At 39.8% G+C, this 21360-nt stretch overlaps 1 protein-coding gene across 6 annotated transcripts in view; it reads right to left on the bottom strand.

The window, feature by feature from the left end:
- STAU2 (staufen double-stranded RNA binding protein 2) overlaps nucleotides 1-21360 on the bottom strand; it is a 150606-nt gene that overhangs the window by 126539 nt on the left and 2707 nt on the right. For all 6 annotated transcript variants that reach the window (XM_053395843.1, XM_053395842.1, XM_053395841.1 and 3 more), the window contains exons 2-5: nucleotides 19741-19948; nucleotides 18346-18476; nucleotides 16440-16599; nucleotides 6974-7109 (exon numbers count right to left, since the gene is read on the bottom strand). In XM_053395843.1, coding sequence (XP_053251818.1) covers nucleotides 6974-7109; nucleotides 16440-16599; nucleotides 18346-18476; nucleotides 19741-19939 — 626 coding nt within the window. In that variant the 5' untranslated portion in view covers nucleotides 19940-19948. The remainder of the gene's footprint in view (nucleotides 1-6973; nucleotides 7110-16439; nucleotides 16600-18345; nucleotides 18477-19740; nucleotides 19949-21360) is intronic.

The following is a 21360-nucleotide window of genomic DNA, read 5'->3' as shown; positions in this document are numbered from 1 at the left end:
TCATCATAAGAGATAACAAAAGAACAAGGTGAACAGGTTGTACGTGAATAAGCTACAAGTTCTTGGGGGGGAATGTCCCAAAGTCTTTGCTTTACCAGGGCAGGCACACTGTCATATCCCATTTCACAGAATAGTTGGAAAAGGATCTAGGGGTCTTAGTAGACCACAAGCTTAACATGAGTCAACAGTGTGATGCAGCAGCAAAAAAAGTCTAATGCTATTCTAGGCTGTGTCAACAGAAGTAAGGGCATAGCCCTTTACAAATCAAGTAAATAAATAAAAATACTTAACTGACCAATTGCATGGCAGATAACTCAGTTCTCCCACCCCCGCAACATAAAGCCTGCCCCCACTAAAATAAATCATGGCTATGCCCATTAATAGAAGTATAGTGTACCGATCAAGGGACCACACCTTGAAAGCCTGAGTTCATTCTGAGCTTTGGCCCACTTGACCTTCTCCCTGCAACTGTTATCTACTCTTGTATACTCCTCCTTTGTTTTTTCTTCTTTCTTCCATTTCTTGTACATTCCCTTCTTACTTTCCAACATATATATAAGATCCTTATGCAGCCACACCATTTTCTTTAGGTTCCCCCTTCTTTTTCTTGTTGGAATTGTCTGCCATTGTGCCTTCAATGTTTCACCTTTAAGAAACTCCCATCCATCTTGGACTTGCTTCTCTCTGAGTATTTCTGACCATGGGACTTCACACTCAGCTTTCCCTTGCCTGTGTATAATAAAACCTTAGAGGACATAATCACTTCCTCTCAAGGTTCCTTGTACTTCCAGTTCATTGATCAGTTCCTCCCTGTTGGTGAGGACCAGGTTCAAGAGAGATGACCCCTTGTTGCTTCTTCTACTTTCTGGGAAATGAAATTGTCAGCAAGGAAATCAAGGAATTTGTTGGACCTTACATTCTTGGCAGAGTTTCAATTCCAACAAATATCAGGATAGTTGAAGTCTCCTATAACTACTATATCTCTGCTTTTTGAAGGAGAATGGGCAAGCATCCATTATAGGCAACTTTTTGTGCAACAAGCTGTGTTCAAAAACTACAATAGGTGTTCCCAGATAAATGTGCTAAAAGCTCTGTTCTTATCTTAAAAATAAAGATCGGAAGCCAAAGCTTTAAGACTGCCAACCAGTCTCTTATCTCAAAAGGACACTGTCCCTTTCCCAAAATATAGTTGCATTAGGAACACATATTGGGATCTGCAGAAGGGCTCATGGCAATTTAACTTGAACAGCATTTGACTCAGACGACACTCCCCTAATCCAAACAGCAGCTCCAAAAATAAATTAGAAAGTTACCCTAGCATTAAAAATGTTAATATCTGCAGGGATATACTGACCACCTTAGGTTTAGAAAAGGTATAGTATAGCAGATGAATTAGCTTGAGCTTTCTGGGATGCAAAGGATTTGTGACAGAGTATGATGGAATACTACCCCCAAATATTGGAAGCTTTTAACTTGTTCCATAATTTGGTTATCCAGAATAGTGCTTAACCCAAATCTAGAATCGGATAAAAGTACTGCATAAAATAGGATACACACACACACACACACACACACACACACACCTCCAAGTTTTAGCAGGTGTCATTTTCGGTCATTTCCAAGATCAATCAGAAACAGACTGAACAAGATGGGGCAAGTATAAATCCTTGCCTAGCTCCCTTGGCCATGGGCATATCTTTAGTAAGCTGTCCAATTGCCACATCTAATTTGTAAAAGGCTATTGCTAGTGGTACCTCAGGTTAAGAAATTAATTCGTTCCGGAGGTCTGTTCTTAACCTGAGGTACCACTTTAGCTAATGGGGCCTCCCGCTGCCGCCACGCAATTTCTGTTCTCATCCTGAAGCAAAGTACTTAACCTGAGGTACTATTTCTGGGTTAGCAGAGTCTGTAACCTGAAGCGTCTGTAACTTGAAGCGTCTGTAACCCAAGGTACCACTGTAGCTTGAATAAGGGGGGGGGAGTCTTTTATCAACAAGAATGCCATCGAACAATGTCATTTCTGCCACAGCTTGCCCCTAGGGATAGAATCAAAAGGTGCCGTAATATCCATGAAGACAGTAAACAGCTCTTCTTGCAGGGGTCTTGGATATTTTTTAACAAGGTGGCAAAGCACAAGACAGTAGGTAAAGGGTTGAGTGGTTCTCTCTAAATGATGCTTGAAAATCAGTAAGTATATTCTGATTCCCAAAAAAAATATTAATCTATTGTTTAAGAACCTAGGATATAACTTCACCATTAACTGATAGCAAACTGCTAAGTCTCTAGATCATTAGCGTGACCCTTTTTTTAAAAAAGAGTACTAATGGTGCTCTCTTCTAGCTAGAAGGGATCATATTAGAACTGCTTATTGTAGTAATAAGGGCAATCAACAATAGCTTATACACTTATAAGCTCTGCAAGAATATAGTCAATTCCTGGAGTCCTTTTCACTCTTCAACTAATTATATTATACTGTATGTGAAACTTCTTTCGGAGAGACTGGGTTCTATTTTGTGGGGCTGCTAATACAGAAACATAAAGAGGGTCTACATTGGATGCAAGGCCATCTAGGAATGTAACAATGGGTCTAAAGTGGCCCTCCCAGACCTGTGCCAAGATACAACAATTTAGAACTTCAGATCAAGAGCATAAAGCTCCCAAAGTCAGCTAGCAGAAGGTTCTAGAGTCGTTATGAAGAAAAGCATTTAAAAGCAGCAACCATGAATCACTCTGACACTTTTTATGAGACAATAAGGTCTGATCCCCCCCCCCCGTTTGAAAATAGCTTAGGGAAAGATAGTTTTACCCCAATTTCCTGTAAGAAATATAGGAGCCTCTTAGTGCTCTTTTCATCAAACTATGCTCATCAAACCATTGGATGCTTCCGGATTTATTGGGACCAAAACCCCTGGGAGAGAGATTTTGTTCGTGTCTTATGACCTCCTGGAGAAGTTGTATTAGCTTCTCAATTGCCTCCATAATGGTAGTAGAGGGTTTCTCAGACAATATTATAGATTTACGTAAACTGGGCCGCTGTGACAGAGCTTAGTATCAACAAGGTGACCATTTAGTTCTTAACTTCTGAGGGCCTCTGATTTGGTGAGATTGGATTGATCACAGTGTTATGACAGTCAAGGTGTTATACTCTCATCCATTTTAATACTTTAAGAAAACTATTATGAGACAAAACATTATAACTACCCTATTGCTAAGATTCTGAAAAAAATAGATATGAAATAATAGGAAAGTACTTGAAAAAGCTTTTGGGTGAGCTTTCTGCAGTCAAAGCTAAACACAAATGACAAATTCATACTGCCCTCTGATGGCCTAGGAGAATTATTCTACGTTGCACTACTGCAGCCACTTGACTAAGTCATTATGAACATAATAACTCTCTCTCTGCATCTCCTGTAGATATAGTTCACAGTTCTCCAAATATGGAGACAAGTGAGGACACTGTAACCTGCCTCCTTTTCCATATCTGGTTTCTACATTACTCCAGCTGTGTGGAAGCCATCATAAACGTTTTCATGTGACACCATCTCTAACCAAATCTAACCACATGAGCTAAGCAAATCATGCCCTCATATCACATCAAATCTCTTCTCCAGTCACAAAGGCACAGGGTAGCATTCCCCAGGGATTTTCTTGCAGCTGTGTTCAAAAGTGAAAAGAAATCATGGGGAACAGATTGACAACTACTTCAAAATTCAGTGCACATAACTGTATGACAGGAACACAGCCTTCAGCCATAGGGTAGGTCATATAGACTCCCTCACCTCCTCAGAAGAACAGGGAGGCAGGTAACACTGGGCTTACTGTGTGGTCAGAAACTATGGAGCGTTGTCTTTCCATAACATGATTAACTTTCCATCCAAAGTAGTAAACAAAACAGTAAATGTATGACATGAAACCCCACAGGTTTGTTCTGTGCTTAATGAAAGCAGTTTCATAAGGCTGTGACTTTGAGTAGGGATGGTGGTAGGGCTTAACCACCTGTAGTTTCCCCTGCTCAAAATCATCCCTCAGTTACAGATCCATTTTACAAGGATAATTACACATTTGAACCCAAGGAGGAAAAGTCAGTGGAGAATAAATTACATGCAGGTGCACCACCCCTCGGCTCAAAATCACAGCCTCCTTGCTTTTGATTTACAAAAAGGCTGTTGGATTTTCCTTACATGCAGTTTGGGTGTAGTGTGTAGATTACCCTGTAGTTAGTCTCCTGAGTAGCACACTAGCTATTTGTACATGAAAACTGAATGCAAAGGCCTTTTGTTGTTATTTTAAAAAGGCAGGATCATTGGATCTGCTCATACTTCAAAAGCATACCTCTGCTAAATAAGTTGGATACTAGTTCTGATTCATTCGTGGGCCCAAAATTTGAAGAAACCAGGAGGATGCAAAGGACTGAATGAAGCCCAATGTCCTACCCCAACAGAGACATGCTATTCTTTTACTATACTTGCACTGGCTAGTGGGGTTTGAATAGTGACAGCTTTCCCAGTGCATCCCTGAAAACAGACTGCCAACTACAGAGCAACATCACTGGAGAGGGCTAAAATTCAGTCTTCACCCAACCCTCACAGGAGTCCCAGTGCAGGACTGCCCCTTCTTACCCTATATGCACACCAAACCACAATCAGGGTGCTGCATTCAAGAGAGTAGGCTCACATGCAAGTAAGTCCCTGTAGGGTAATCATCTCTGAATGACCCAAGCAAGAAAGCCAAGCTACATGCTGCAAAGACATTTTTAAGTGTTAGGATCTCAGTCTTTCCAATTCATTCTGTACTTCAGGAATCTGAATTGGGCTATTCTGAACTCCCCTGCCAAGAACATTCCATGTTCTTTTCACTTAAAATATTTCTATCCCACTTTTCTGCTTCTCCCCATTCTGCCCTAAACAGGCTCATGTGGTTCCACATTCTTCCTAGGATTGTTAGGGAAAGGCAAGTCCTTCAAACATTAGCTTGGCTTGCCTTCTCCGGTGGCCAGTTATCCAGATGAGTGGCAAGTTTCAATATGAGAATTCACTACCAAGCCCTTTACGGCTATCTTTAGAAATATTAGCTAGGGAAATGGCTTGTATTCAAGGGTGCATGAGAATAAGGCACTGGGAGGGGGAAATGGAAGGAGTAGTGCATTTCAAATCCATCGCCACCCAAATTATTTGCACAGAATCTGACAACATTTTCCACTTTGGCTGTATTAAGAAACCAGCTGCTTTGATAAAAGAATAGCAATATGTATTTTTAAAAATTCTACACTTTGATTCACATACAACACAATCCAACCCCCTGATCTACCATGCTGGAGGAGCCACCCAAATGGGAGGCAGATGGAAGCTACCAACAGTGTTAGCCAATGGAAATCCCAAAATGGGGCATTTATGGGGGTGGGGTGGGCTTTCTCAGGATCTAGCAGATCATGTGCTGCCATCATGCGACAGCAACGAAACTGATCTGGGTCTCTTTGATGCACCAACCTGGGAGCTGGCACAGTGAAGCAGTAGGGCTGTGGATGCACACTGGCTGCACTGCTTAATCAAATCTGCCACTCTCCCTGCTAGGAGTTACGACTGCAGCCCTAATGAAGAGATTAATCAACTAAAGAGTTGCTTGATAAATTGGTAGAGGCAAACACAGCATCCACTGAGGCTGAGCCACTGAGAGTTCAACGCACACTTGCTTCTTTTATTTTCATTTTATTTTCTGGGGATGTTTGGGCTCTAGGGTAGTATATTTTATAAGAAATGCAAACATAAATACTATTCTAAGAATCAGTAGTATTTTTTGTTTATTGTATGTACTTCCTTCAATGTCTCAAAAAGCACATATATTGATTACTTGCAGATTTATTATTAGTATTATTATTATTATTGGCAGATTTAACATATAAAAAAGAAAATGAAAAATGAATACACAGCAAATGGTTAATCAAGGAAAAGAAAATCTTATCCTGTGCCACCTTGATTTATTTAGACCTCTAAACATCTATATCCCTTCTATCTTCTACCATGGGATTCAAGATAGTGTACATGACGTTCCCAGGTGGTCTTCCATGTAGGAAATGACCAGATCCACAGCTGCTTAACATAGCAAGTTGGCAGCAACATCTGTCCTTTGACCATGCCCTGGGACCACTGTGTGGGAGATCTCTTCTGCAATAATCCTATAATTATTCTTTGATTTGGGGGGGGGGGTTCAATTAACTATTGGTGGGGGAAGGCAGAGAAACTGACGATCACATGCCCTTAGATGACCAGGTTACAAAACCATAATGATGTTAGTAATGCCTAACTGGATCAAAATGCTTATAAAACACAACTGTCTCCTGGGGGTTGGAGATGTTCCCAGTTGGAGTAAGGGTGTTCTGTGATCTCTATTGCCAAAGCTGCTCCTACAGATCACTTTCATAGGCTTTCATGGGCTTCTGAAGCTTGTGAATTGCAATCATATCCACATTTACCAGAAAACAAATGAATTCAGTGAGACTTACTTCTGAATAGTCATGTATAAGATTGTACTGTCAGTCTTTCAAAAATGTAGAGACCAGCTTGAAAATGAAAGCTTTGCTATTCTCACATAACAGCTGTTGAGAGATCACATCCATTCTTAGGAATGTCTTAAACGGGAGATTTGTAAAATGCAGAATTGCGGTGGGGTTGTTTTTTAAAAAAAATAATAAGCCAAATGCTATCCAGTAACAACATCTGCAAACTGAAGAATGCCATAAATATCTACTGGGATGGACGAACAGTTCCGTTTCCTGCTAACTTTCCAGATGCAGCTTCTCAATCTCATCCAGGAGGAAAGGGAAATTTCAGAATTCAGAGCACACTTGAAGCAGATAAGATGTCAACTAATGAAAACCAAGAAGTAGAAACGGGAGGCTAAAAAGCTGCCCTGAGGTTGCTTTCTGAAGGGCAGTCAGAACTAGGAAAATTAGAGAAACACTTGAAAATACACAAACCTCTGATTGTACATGCCTCGAAAGTTATAATTCGCTCTGTAGTTTGGAACTGGCTTTTGATCTAACGGCCTATAGATGGCGGGCTCTCCTCTTTTCATAGCAAGACCATTCAACTCCACTGTTGGGGTAATGCTGCCTGTCAAAAATAAGAAGATATAACCAGCATTTAAGAAGTGTAATAGAAATATAAAGTTCAACACTGCTTCCATTTTCTACTTAAATTATTAGTGGTTAGAATGCAGAACTGGCTTTTAAAAAATCAGATCTAGATTTGGGTACAAGATTCTACAAACGTCTCAGGTATGGAGGTAGTCTTGTTGATTTCATTTATTTTTATATGGTTTTAAAAAAATATTTATAGCCTGTCCTTCATCCATTCAGATACCAGATTTTTACTGAAACTACAAAAGGCAGCAAGCAGTCTGCATCCTCTACGGTGCATTTTCTTAGCAATGTTTGTATTAAAGTGCTAAGCAGGATGGAGCAAATGTTATTCCTACCTAGATGGAAAATGTATAAAAGCACAAAGGATAACAGGTATATTTTGCTCCCAATAAAGATACATGAAAAAAGCAAGCATGAATTGGTTTCCTGGGGCATGTGCACTCACATGACTATTCCTACATCCCTGTGCACAACTGTAGTCAACAACTAGCTTTTCTCACTGGGTGCTTTTGAGACTCCTAACCCCACTCCTCACACACAACTGGCCTGCTGCCAAGTTCTTGACACAGCCCCTCTACTGCAGAGGTGGGGAAACTGGATGCAGCTGGTGGCTGGCCGGATCTTTATCTCCCTCATCCCCTGCAGGCCAATTTTGCCACTCCCTTGGCATCACAAAGACACCAGTGATCTACTTTTGCCCACAGTTTGGAATCAAACCATGCAAAACCACAGCTCTGTGCTTTGCAAATGCCAATGATCTGTCATCTACCCACCACTAGGTTGAGTGGCTTCCTCTGCAACAGCCTCACGACTTTTAAATTCATTGCTAACCAATGAATTAAACTTCAGAGAGGCCTTAAGTACTCACTCATTTTCACTAGCTTATTCATAAGTAACTCTCTGCGCTGCTATTGAGTTCCTTCATAATAGCAAATGGTTTTGTGAAAAAAATGTGTTTTATTTTTGAACTGAAAGTGTATTTATTACTACCAGGTTTTATAAATGTTTGTATGTGTTAAAGAAGATTTGGTATTCTACTTCTGTTTTACTATTGTTGGAAACTGTATTTTTATCGGGGACTTCCGGGTTAGCGCCAGCGACGAATGGCGGAGTTCCTCTGACCGGAGGAACGGGCTCCGCGGAAACTGGGTCTCCTGCCGTGGCGAAGGCAGGGACCCGCTAGAAATTCCAGGCGGTGGAAGCCTGGGAACGTGGGGGTTCGGCAGGGCACCAGGAGCACCTCCCCTGCTTGCGGGGAACCCCTCTGGGGGCTCCGGAGTAAAGCGGGGTGTGCGGCGCGGTGCTGCGAACTGACTGCTACTTTCGTGGAGTGAAGCAGCATAGCCATCGTCGGAGAGCGCTGACTTTTTCCTGCTGACAATTGGACTTCTAAAATAAGGACCCGTGAGTAAAGAGAAGAAATTAGACCTTTAAAAACTGAATTGGATTACAAACGGGGAAGGTGCCAAACAGGAAGTCAGCCTTCCTTTCTTTGTAAATAGTCGGAAGCAATTGGGCTTAATCTAAAGCCTGAAAGACTGTTTTTTAACACTTTAAACTTTAAGTTGAAATAGTGAACACCCTTTTGGAGGGAGAAGAAAAAGGGGGAGGACTTTTGGTTGTTATTTATCTGTGAAAAAAGGGTTGAGAAGTTAATTTTCCACCACTCGGATCCTGGGTACTGGCAGCCATTAAATAGATGTACTTTGGACTGCTTACAAGTGGAAAAGTGAAACTAGAGTGACACACTGTCTCAACTACTTTTCTTTCTGGTTTAAAAGTTACAACTACCTTTATTTGAACTAAAGCTAAGCCTGGATACAAATAATATTGGTGTACTTTGCAATTACATTTGGCAACTGTATTTGGCAATTGCAATGTGGAAAAATAAAAGAAGATAAAGAGTAGCCATTTCCCCTAGAGGAGGACTTTGAAATTGCTATAAGGGGTGGAATTTTCCAACTTCGAAAAATAAAGCCAGGGGATTGAATTTGACCTTGGGGCCTTGAGTGTTATGGCTGATGAGAAAGAGAAACAGGGAATAACAAGGTCTGGGAAAGTTCTTCGGAGAACATCTGTTTCTGGCCCTCCTGCCTCCTCTGCCTCCTCTGCAACTGCCTCAATGCATACTAAACCAAAGGGAGGAATGACTTCAGAAGATGTTTTGGCACTTGCCTTGACTAAAATAACTGACTCCTTGGAACAAATGAACAAAAAATTGGACCAGAACACACAATCGATAAAAAGTTCAGAACAAACTATTAAAAGTTTGGAGCAAAAAGTTAATTCTAATACAGAAGCGATTGAGACACTAGTCAAGGAATCTAATTTAACTAGACAGACTGCAGAGGAGGTTAAGGAAAAGATCATCACTGTTGAAGCCAAGGTGGCACAACTAGAAACAGAGGTCCCTGAGGTGCGAAAACAAGTAGAAGATCATAAGGTGCTGTTCTCTATGATCGAGCTTAAAGAGAAACAGACAAACTTGAGGATTCGAGCAATACCTGAACTAGAAAAGGACTCTTTGAGTGACTAAATGACGAACGAATTTGCAGCCCACTGGGACCTAGGTTTGCAAGAAGACCAGTTTAAAATTGTGAGAGCCTTCAGACTTGGAAGAGGAGGGAAAAAGGAGAAGAACATAATAAGGGATTGCCTGATCACACTCCGATCTAAAGAAGAAAGGGATAAAATCCTAAGTTGGCACTACGAGAACGCCTTGGTAATTCACCAATCAAAGGTGGAAATTTTTAAAGATATCCCAAAACATCTTTTGGACCTGAGACTTGATTATAAGGACCTGGTGGATCTCCTGAGAAGGAACCAAGTTAATTTCAGGTGGGAGTTCCCTCAAGGCCTCTCCTTCAACTTCAAGGGAAGGAAAATAAAAATAAGATCTCTGGAAGATAAAATAAAGTTTTTGTACAAATACAAAGAAGACCTACAGAAGGGAACTGGAATAGATTCAACTACATTGGAAAGGAGACCACCAGACAGAGGGTTGGAGCAAAGAACACAGAAGAGAACGTCACCAGGTAAAGGCCCCCTGGACATTTCGGCATTGTCTTTTGGATTGGATTCTCCAGTTAAAGAACCAACGGTACCACCCTCAGAAGAGGAGCAAACTCTGGGAGCAGTTGGGGGAATATCAAAGTAACCACAGGATGGCGTTGCAGGTCCTGAGCTGGAATTGCAATGGTCTAAATATTCCGGAAAAAAGGCGTAGAGTGTTTCATTTATTGAAAAAAGAGCAATTGGACTTGATTTGTCTACAAGAAACTCATGTGACAAGATTACACAGGAAGCTATTGGGCAATAAAAAACTAGGCCAAGAATTTATTTCATCGGACAAAGTTAAAAAAAGAGGTGTAGTCATCTATGCAAAGGAGAGCCTTCTACCTAAATTTATCTTTAAAGATGAACAAGGAAGATTTATAGCAATTGAAATTCAAACACAAGGAGAAAATTTTTTGATAATAGGCATTTATGCACCTAATGAAGGGAAATCGGAATTCTTCAAGAAGCTGCACAAAATTTTGATGGACTATATGGACTATAACATGATTCTGATGGGGGACATGAATGGTGTAGTATCTACAAATATGGATAAGGCGCAAAGACAAACAATTACCAAAGATGGAAGACTACCAAAAACCTTTTTTGACATGATTGAAAACATGGACTTAATCGATATCTGGAGGGTGAAGAACCCTCTGGAAAGAGAGGGAACCTTCTTTTCTGAGGCTAAAATGACATGGACAAGAATTGATCAAATCTGGGTAACTAGAGGGTTGGCCCCAAAGACTAGCAAAGTGGAAATATGCCCCAAGACCTGTTCTGACCATAATGCGGTAAGGATGGAAATGAAATTGATTCCAACTGGTTCCTTTAGATGGAGGATGAATGACTCTTTGTTTAGGAATGATGAATTTACTAAAAAGGCACAGAAAACTTTGAAAGACTATTTTGAGATAAATATGAATACGACTGTGGAAAAAAGAGTAATTTGGGATGCAAGTAAAGCCGTTATGAGAGGATTCCTGATACAACAGAATGCAATTAGGAAGAGAATGCAAAATGAGAAAAAAGAAAGAATTTTGGGGAAAATAAAGGAAGGAGAGAAGAAATTGAGGGAAAAACCAAAGTCTCAGGAGATATTGAAAGAAATAAAGCTTTATCAAGTACAATATATGAAATTGATGAACCAGGAAATTGAATGGAAGATTAAACAGATGAGACAAAAGACATTTGATTCAGCAAACAAGTGTGGGAAATTGCTGGCCTGGCAGTTGAAAAAAAGACAAAAATTAAATACTATTACGAATTTGGAAGTAGAAGGAAAGAATGTACAGAATCCTGTGGAAATCAGAAAGTGCTTTCAGAGGTATTTTAAACAACTATACACGCAAGAAAAGCAGAGTGAAGTGGACATTGATAAATTCCTGAAAATAAATGGACTACAAAAAATCTCCCATGAAAATAAATTAATGCTGGACCATAAAATAACGGACCAGGAAGTAGAAGGGGCTATCCAGAGTATGCAACTGGGCAAATCTCCAGGGCCGGATGGACTAACTTCAAGATACTATAGATCTTTGAAAGAATGGTTAATACAACCTCTAAAGGAAGTCTGTAATGAAATTTTGGAAGGGAAAAGGGCGCCAGAGTCGTGGAAGGAAGCCTACATTACACTAATACCAAAAATAGAGGCCGAAAAGACACAGCTTAAGAACTACCGCCCCATATCACTGCTTAATGTGGATTACAAAATTTTTGCAGATATTTTGGCTAAAAGATTAAAAAGGGTGTTAGTAGAAGTAATTCACAAAGACCAAGCAGGCTTTCTCCCGGGCAGACACCTGTCTGACAATACAAGGAACATAATTAATATTTTAGAAAAGTTACAAGCGAAGATTAACACTAAAGCTGTACTGATCTTTGTGGACGCGGAGAAGGTCTTTGACAATATTTCTTGGAAGTTTATGAAAAAGAATTTACTGGGGATAGGGGTTGGTCAAAGTTTTGGAAATGGTATAGGTGCAATTTACCCGGAGCAAAAGGCTAAACTAATTGTGAACAACGTAGTAACGGAAGAGTTTAAGATTGAGAAAGGTACACGACAAGGTTGCCCAATCTCTCCATTGCTCTTTATATCGGTCCTGGAGGTTTTGCTAAACATGATTAGAAAGGACCAACTGGTAGAAGGTATTAAAGTGGAAATTAAACAGTACAAGTTAAAAGCTTTTGCAGATGATTTGGTATTGACTTTACAGGAGCCAGAATCAAGCACTAAAAGAGTATTAGAACTGATCCAAGAATTTGGCAATGTAGCAGGGTTTAAGTTGAATAAAATGAAAATTTTGGACAAAATGGACTGTTTCAAGAAGTGGCAGAGAGATATTTCTAGATTCGTCTGGCAGGGCAAGAAGCCCAGAATAAAATTTAAAATATTAACTGACGCAAAGGAAAGAGGCGGATTTGCCCTGCCAGACCTTAAACTTTATTATGAATCAGCAGCATTCTGCTGGTTGAAAGATTGGCTGCTTCTTGAGAACACAGACATTCTGGATTTAGAAGGTTTTGATAATGTTTTTGGGTGGCATGCATACTTGTGGTACGACAAGGTTAAAGTACATAAAGCATTTAAAAACCATATTGTCAGGAAAGCATTGTTTAATGTTTGGATAAGATATAAAGATTTACTGGAAAATAAAACCCCAAGGTGGTTGTCACCGATGGAAGCGAAGGCCCTGAAAAAGCTCAATATGGACGCCAAATGGCCGAAATATTGGGAAATTCTGGAACAAGAAGGAGATAAATTGAAATTGCAGAGTTTTGAGAAATTAAAAGATAAAGTGCGAGACTGGCTTCATTACTATCAAATAAGAGAAGCCTATAATTTGGACAAAAAAATTGGCTTCCAGGTGGAAAAATCAAAATCGGAAACAGAGCTGTTAGATCCTAAAACTAAGATACTTTCAAGAATGTATAACTTGCTGTTAAAATGGAACACGCAGGATGAAACGGTTAAATCTGCTATGATTAAATGGGCACAAGATGTTGGGCATAACATTATGTTTGCTGACTGGGAACAGTTGTGGACCACTGGTATGAAGTTCACGGCATGTAATGCCTTAAGAGAGAATATTATGAAAATGATATATAGGTGGTACATGACACCAGTCAAGCTTATAAAGATTTATCATTTGCCCGATAATAAGTGTTGGAAATGTAAAGAAACTGAAGGTACATTCTTTCACCTTTGGTGGACGTGCCCAAGGATTAAGGCTTTTTGGGAGATGATATATAATGAAATGAAAAAGGTATTTAAATATACCTTTCTGAAGAAACCAGAGGCCTTTCTTCTGGGCATGGTCGACCAATTGGTGTTTTTATGTATGCTACAACAGCAGCGAGAATACTTATTGCAAAGTACTGGAAGACACAAGATCTACCTACCCGGGAAGAATGGCAGATGAAATTGATAGACTATATGGAGTTGGCGGAAATGACCGGCAGAATTCGAGACCAGGGAGAAGAGTCGGTGGAAGAAGATTGGAAAAAATTTAAAGTATATTTACAGAAATATTGCAAAATTAATGAATGCTAGGAGATTGTTGGAAAGAAGGTATTGGGCTTTAGTAGAAATGTTACTAAGAATTAAGTAAGAATAGATTGACTATGGTTAAAGTGTAAAATTTAAGGCTAAATTGTGTTAAGAAAAAGTTTGGATTTAAATTGGAGAAAAAGGGAAAGGACTTGCTGAAATAATTAATTGAACTGGAATGCAAAGAGGGAGGTTTGAGGAAGTCAAGGAAATAAACAAATGTAAAATAAGGATATGAAAATATGGGTTTTTTCTTTTTCTTTTTTAAATGTTTGTGTTTTTAAAATGTTTTTGTTTTTTTGGGTTGTTTTTGCTTTTCTTTTTCTATATTTTTTCTTTCTTTTTTATTGTAATTTTTTATTGTTTGTTCTTTGTTTCTTTGTATCTGTTAAACTTTAATAAATATTTTTTTTTTAAAAAAAGGAAATTGTATTTTTATCTGGTATTGCATAAGCTGCCTTGAGTATGTTTTACTCATAGTCTATAAATACTTTAAATAAATAAAGTGTATTTGGTTTCTAAAATTCTTGCATTTTCTGCACAAGTAGCACCCAAGACAGCTTACAGAAGCAAAACACAAAAAAATGCAATAAAACGTTTTAAAAGCAGTGTGGCATTGTAATATCTTACAAAACTCCTCCTAGTGGTGTAGCAATGAAAACTACTAGCACATTTGCAAAACTAAGCAGGGTCTAGTATGGTTTAAAAATTGGATGGGAAACCGCATGTTGTGATTCCTGCATTGCAGGGGGTTGGAAGAAATGACCCTCAGGGAAATCTCTTCCAACTTGACAATTCTATGAAACAAGTTTCACATCAATTTCTTTACTGGGTGGTCTTCCATGTAAGAACTGAATATTGTGAAGCTAACCTATACAGTGGTACCTCAGGTTACATACGCTTCAGGTTACATACGCTTCAGGTTACAGACTCCGCTAACCCAGAAATAGTGCTTCAGGTTAAGAACTTTGCTTCAGGATGAGAACAGAAATCGTTCTCCGGCGGCGTGGCAGAAGCAGGAGGCCCCATTAGCTAAAGTGGTGCTTCAGTTAAGAACAGTTAAGAACAGTTACGGACCTCCGGAACGAATTAAGTACTTAACCTGAGGTACCACTATATATAGGATAACTAACACCAGAAAGGCAATATAATACAGTGGTGCCTCGCAACACGAAATTAATCCGTTCTGCGAGTCTCTTCGTCTTGCGAAGCACGGCTATTAACGGCTTAGTGGCTATTAACAGCTTAGCAGCTTTAAGAAAAAGGAAACAAACTCCCAAGAACTCGCAAGACGTTTCGTCTTGCGAAGCAAGCCCATAGGGAAAATCGTCTTGCGAAGCGACGCAAAAACCGAAAAACCCTTTCGTCTTGTGCGTTTTTCGTTTTGCGAGGCATTCGTCTTGCGGGGCACCACTGTACACTGTATTAGACCAACTGTCACTCCACACAACACTTTATCTTTGTAATTTGCCCAGAATAATTTTGTGCTGATAAAGAGAACTATTTATAAATGATGATTATTATTTGTTAGTTTAATTTTAAATCATCCTACATCCATTTAAATCATGCAAGGCATAACATGTCCATCACATGAATACAACACACAATAAAAACAGAACTTTGAAAAATCTAAAACAATCATTACAACATACACAGCAGAAAACATTAATAATGACAATAATGTCTAATATTCATGCTTAGTCTACAAAAAGCATGAATGAAAAAACACAGCTTGAGTTGGCATCAAAAGGTAGCTACTGAGGGTGGCAATCATACTTTCAGAGGGAGGGTCTCCAACAGTCAATGTGCCAATACAGAGAAGGCCCTGTATTGTGTCACCAGAGAAAACAGGCAGCACCAGCAATCTTCCTCTGCCAATTTCAACAGCTGTACTGGGAAAGGCAAGGCATTCCCAATATGCAGTGAAATACACCCCAGAATGTAGTAATCTACATTCTGAATCAAATTCTACATTCAGAACTCTGTTAGTTCAGCTTTGGAAAGTCTCAAGTTTTAATTTAATATAGATTAGTATGAAACTGCTATAGTAGTAAAAGTTTTATCATCTCATTTTGACAAATAAAGCAGAAACACACATTTTAGTTGGTCCTGTCATGATCTTACTATACCACCAGAACTGTTACTAGCGGTGCTTTTCTGTCAAAAACATAGTTTGCTTTCAGAAAAGTGATACAGTAGATCTGTTGTCCCTTCCTTTTGCAATTTAGCAACATAGGTTTTGAATCACAGGTGTTCTACAGCCCTCTGCTGGTCAAACAGTGCAAAATGTATAACTGAACGCATTCTTCGCATGTACTTTCACATGACACCCTCTTGCAAAGAGATGAGTTAAAATTCTTCCTTCTCTAGCTTTATTAAGATAAATAAGCAGTTCAAATGTGTTGATTTTGTGTCTGGTCACTATTCCCTCCCCCAACAAATTAATGCAGTTCATATTAATGCAATTTACACACTTTGGAGCTGAATCTTGCAGAAATATGAAAGCTCAATAGCTCTTGCTATGGAAATAAGATGAATAATTATGCAATCTCATGATAAGAGTATAGCTTTTCATCATTCCGCTGATTCCTGTTTTCTAGCTTCACTTATGGTTGCTATATACCACAGCTGAAATGACACTAACCCAGGCTGAACACATTCATGAATATTGTGGCAAGTAGAATGGTGACTCACCTGGATTATTATTAACATTGTTTTTGGGTGGTCTAGGTGCTGGTTTGGGGAGGGTAGTTTCACTCAGAGCTTTGCTAGCAGCAGAATGATGAGCCTTTTTAATACTGCTTCCTTCAGCATCCCATGTCTGCTCTCCAAGAGTCAGCTGCACCGTGAACATCTTCAAAGACGTAAAGGGCAAGTAAATAAGGTCAATGTTAGCAAGAGCAACCCTTGTGGAATATGTCATCTACTCTCCAGAGATTTTGGACTGACTCTCATCAGCCCTAGCAAGCACAGGTGACTAGTGAATATATTACCTCTAGTTTACAAGCACCAGGTGCATCTGTACGTGCCATTCATATTGCCCACCACCACTTTTTTGCACAGCTGATGGAACAACTTCAGAATTAATGTGGGTGGCAAATTTCCCACTCCCAGAGTGCAGGTGTCCTTGGAAGCACTGAATAGAGCTAAGGAGGAAGTAAGAAGAGCAATGCTCTTCCCCACTTCTTCTTTCAGCTGAGATTAGCAGCTGAGCAGCAAGCAGAATGATCAAAAGGGAATGTCAGGAAAAGGGGAGCAACCTGTGAGACTGGAGTGGAGACCAGGGGGAGAATCATACACACACAAAAGTCAGGACCATTGAAACTGATCCTCTTGAAATGGCTTGTTTTCACCCACACCCACCATAAACCACAAATCACATTAATCAAATGTAGAAATCATGGGCCTGGTATTTTCCAGTACTGCCATGGCAGCAAAACAGGGACCAAAGGGACGAATCCTTATAGATCCTCGTATTTTTTACTATCAAATCTGTGACCCTGCGTTCTGAGACTTGTTGGTGTTTTTTGTCTTCCTATGTAAAAATGAAAAAGATTGAAAAGGATCTCTGCCTTGGCTCAGTGTCACAGTCTGCCAATTTAAGCTTTAATTTGATGGTAGCTTTGGAAGGGCCCTATGTTTTTTTCTTTAAAAAATCAAGGCAATCTATTTTAATCCTATAGAACTGCAGGGAAAAGCAAAGATCTTGTGTATATTTCTGTATGTACCTACCAAAGCAACCTTGTGTTTCACCCAAGTTTGGATGCAGAACTATGTAACAGCTGGCATAAGTTAGATACTAAGGTGTATCCTTCTGTTTATGAAAAGAATTTGAATCTAGCAGATGCGCCTGCTGCCCGACAAGGGAGAGAGATTTTTCCTGACTGCTCCCTTCCCTTGTGCCCCACCCCACCTCCCATGCTGTTCTGCAGAGGGCACAAGGGGCTGTAGGGGAAGGCGCAATCTGAGAAAATGGTCTCTTCCACAATTTACTAGCAAGTCCATCCTGTGAGCAAAGTTCCACTCTGGGTCACTATGGATCCAGATGTGTATGTGTGTGTACACCCTACAATTATTTTAAGTAATGTACAAGCAGCTACACACCAGGCAATGGAGGGGGGCGATAAAGATCTCCAAATAAATATTCCCAAAGAAGAATGGAGTCAAATTTTAATAGCCAGATCCTCTTTTATTGTATCAACCAATTATAAAGCCAACTGCATCAAAATCACTATCTAGTGGCACTGGTTTCCCTGGAAAACAGGATCATGAAGAAGGCAGAAGATGGAAAATGCTGGTTTTATGAAGTCTCAAAAGGGTATTTCTTCCATTTGTGGTAGGGGTGCATAAAAACAAAGCAGTTTTGGAACCGTGTGGTTGAAATCATAAGGGAAAGTTTGTACAACTGAGACTTATTAAACTGCTAGCGATGTTGAAGACTGGAGTTACTTATGTATGTAAGAAAGAAAAAATTCATATATTTAGTGGCAACTTAAAAGTTACAGAACTGCAGGGATGTTACACTCAGCAAGGATTACTCTGTTCATAATCTGTTCTAATGGTAACAAATGGCATATACACTGGAAAAGTATGAAGTTACCTTGGCATGAGCAGGTCCTCGTTCATTCAAGAGCTTATACAGAGGTTGAATTCTATTGAAACGGGCCAACTCATTTACCAGACACATTGGAGTTTTCTCTTTGGGGTTTGCCATGTTATCTTGTAAAGGAACTGTAAATATAATTGAGACAAGGTTGTTTTTATATGGAAACATCATCAGTTTGTAGAAATAGTTAAAAAAAAATCTAGCTAAAACTTTGAAAAACAAATCTCAGACACCATGTTGAAGAAAAAACTGAATTTGGATGGTAAGTCTAAAAGTCAGGATCTTATACCTAATATATTTTTACTTCAACCATATGAATCTTAAAATATATGTTATATAAATCCCTTAATGTTAAAGTTACTAATTACAACCTTTATGAGTACTTCAAATAATTAAAACCTGTTATGTGCTTGTCTTTGGCACATACTAAAATTTCTTGAACTCAATCTGTGTATTGCATCCAGACCTGACCCAAGTCACATTCTGCTCATGCAATTCTCCCACTGGTGGAAAGAGGAAGAGGAGAGACAGTTTTCGCAGATTCCTCCCCCCCCCCACCACCACCTGCAAGCAGTGGCATAGCTAGCTGCTTGGGCACCCAGGGCCAGTGCAGGCCAGTGATGGCATCCAGGGCGGCCCACACCCACCTCACCCCCCCTTCCTACGCCACCGCCCGCAGGCCCCTAAAAATAAACTGCTTCAGAAGGCTAGAGGGTCTACCAGAACAGCATGAAAGATGGCATGGGGGGCACTACTACAGAAGGGAGAATCAGCTTCCATTAGCAGAAGGGCAAGTCTAGATCTAACCCATTTTTTCTGTTTATTGTTGCTCCATTTCTAGCATCTCCTCTAATCTAAGCCTTTTAATCACTGCTCCCTGAACTGAAGAAAGCTTGGGAATTGCTAATATTTTATTCCTCTTGTGATTTCATTTCTCCTCCTATTGTTTATGTTCATTAACAACACAAAATTTCATTGCAGGTTTACTTTTGGGGCCAGTGTTTCAGTTTACAAGGACAGGAACAATGTTTTACTTACAGAGCTACAAAAGAAATACCACTTGCTGCCAAAAAAAAAAAAAAAGTCTTAGACATTTTGTCCTAGTGTAGAAAACACACTTGGATAACTTCATGCAGTTTTAAACGTTTCAGTAGAAGGTACAGTCAAGCTGGGAGAGAGGTGAGTTCTTTTCAGGGCTTCTATAGTGCCCAGGAAACAAAACTCTACTTTAAGCTAAATTCAGTAAAAGCGGTGAAACTGCACTAATTGTGTTTTAGGTGTTTCTGAGTACTTCTTTCATTCTGTGCTCTTTGTGAATCACTTATTCCAACCCCCCCTAACACCAATAACACAAAAAGAAAATACAATTTAAATCCGCCACTGCCTTACCCTGTGAGTTGCTAGAAGGTATGGAATCCACCTGACCAGTTGTGGAATTATTACAATTGACAGCTGCTTCTGGAATGGATCCATTCACTGAGGGCTGAAGAACCACTGAACCTGTTGCTGTTACTGATGGGGTTAGCACTGCTGGAGACTGGGGAGGTCCAGAGTGATTTGGTGTGGTCTGCATCATGACTTGTGCCATTGATTTTTACTGAAGGGGGGAAAGATACACCAAAGTATTAGTATTATTTTGTGCTTCTTTCCATTCCTAAGGGAAAGCACAAATATGACCCGCAATCCAACTGAACTGTTCAAAAATGGTTTTCAATTAAAGAATTTATGTCATGGCTGTATTAGCTAAGTCTTTCATATTTTCAGCTCTGATGCCAGGGCCAGACCAAGACATTGTGGCACCCGAGGTGAACCAAAAAATTGCCCCCCCCCCACTGCCAGAGAAGGAGGAGTGAGTGAAGACCTGCATCAGGAACAAGGTGGAGGGATAAAGATCTACATCGGGATCTGCTGCCCCTGTAGATCCTGCTGCCTGGGGTGGTTGCCTCATCTTGCCTCATGGGTGGGCAGGCCCTGTCTCGTGCTTTACACCAACTGAGTACAGACTCTTAAGGGCACCATCCATGGGAGAGTTTATTGGTGGCTTCTCCCTAGTTTGGAACTTTTTGCATTTGAGGTCTGACAAAGCCTGAACCACTTGTGTTTGTGAGAGGGGATGTTATTGTTTTGTTTTTGTGCTTTTATCCTGTATTTTTATTTTGTGAACCACCCTGAGATCTTTGGATAAAGGGGAGTATATAAATTTAGTAAATAATACAGTCGTACCTTGGATCTCAAACACCTTGGATCCCGAACAAATCGGCTCCTGAATGATCAAAACCCAGAAGTCCCTAATCATAACCCCCATGTAAATTGTGGGCTTACTCTACAGAGTTTATCATTTCCTTCAACTAAGCAGTAGCTGTCAATCAATGAAATCCTATGCACCTCTACAAAGAATTAAGTCACATTGAGTTCAATGGGACTTTCTACCATGTAAGTGCATGAGACTGTGGCTAATGTTTTCACTGAAAGGCTCTTGAACCACCTGACTAATTTGCAACAGCAAAGGGTGTTATTCAAAAGACTATTGCATGTAGTCAATATTTAAAGTGCTGGAGATAAAGATATTGGTACTGGGCTAAAATGATATCAGCCATTGGGCCATGACATCTGGCTGCTCAACCAATGGCATCAAAACTAGGTGGCTGAGTAGGCAGGTCAGAGGTCAAAAAGATTAGAGTTAATAAAAATGCAACCCATCATATTGATGTATCATTTGACAGTTTAACAATCAGAAAAGTAAAGATGATAGTGACTTGCAACAACGTCCCAATTCATTTATTCTGTCTCTCGTTCCCTCTTATGAAAGCTGTCCAGAACTCCTATAAACCAAATGTTTACTCCATAACTTTTTGTCACGAACTATCTGTGACTGACACACATTTTCACATACTGCACTGCCCTTACTAAAGTTCATGTATCACTATGTATTTTAGCAACTTAAAATATTACTATGACCAGATGTAAAAATGTTTTAATGGAATTAATCAGTTCAGAGAGTAAGCAATA

This window comes from Podarcis raffonei, chromosome 7 (genome assembly GCF_027172205.1).
Source record: "Podarcis raffonei isolate rPodRaf1 chromosome 7, rPodRaf1.pri, whole genome shotgun sequence".
Lineage (NCBI taxonomy): Eukaryota > Metazoa > Chordata > Lepidosauria > Squamata > Lacertidae > Podarcis > Podarcis raffonei.
This window is presented reverse-complemented; position numbering and strand designations above follow the sequence as displayed.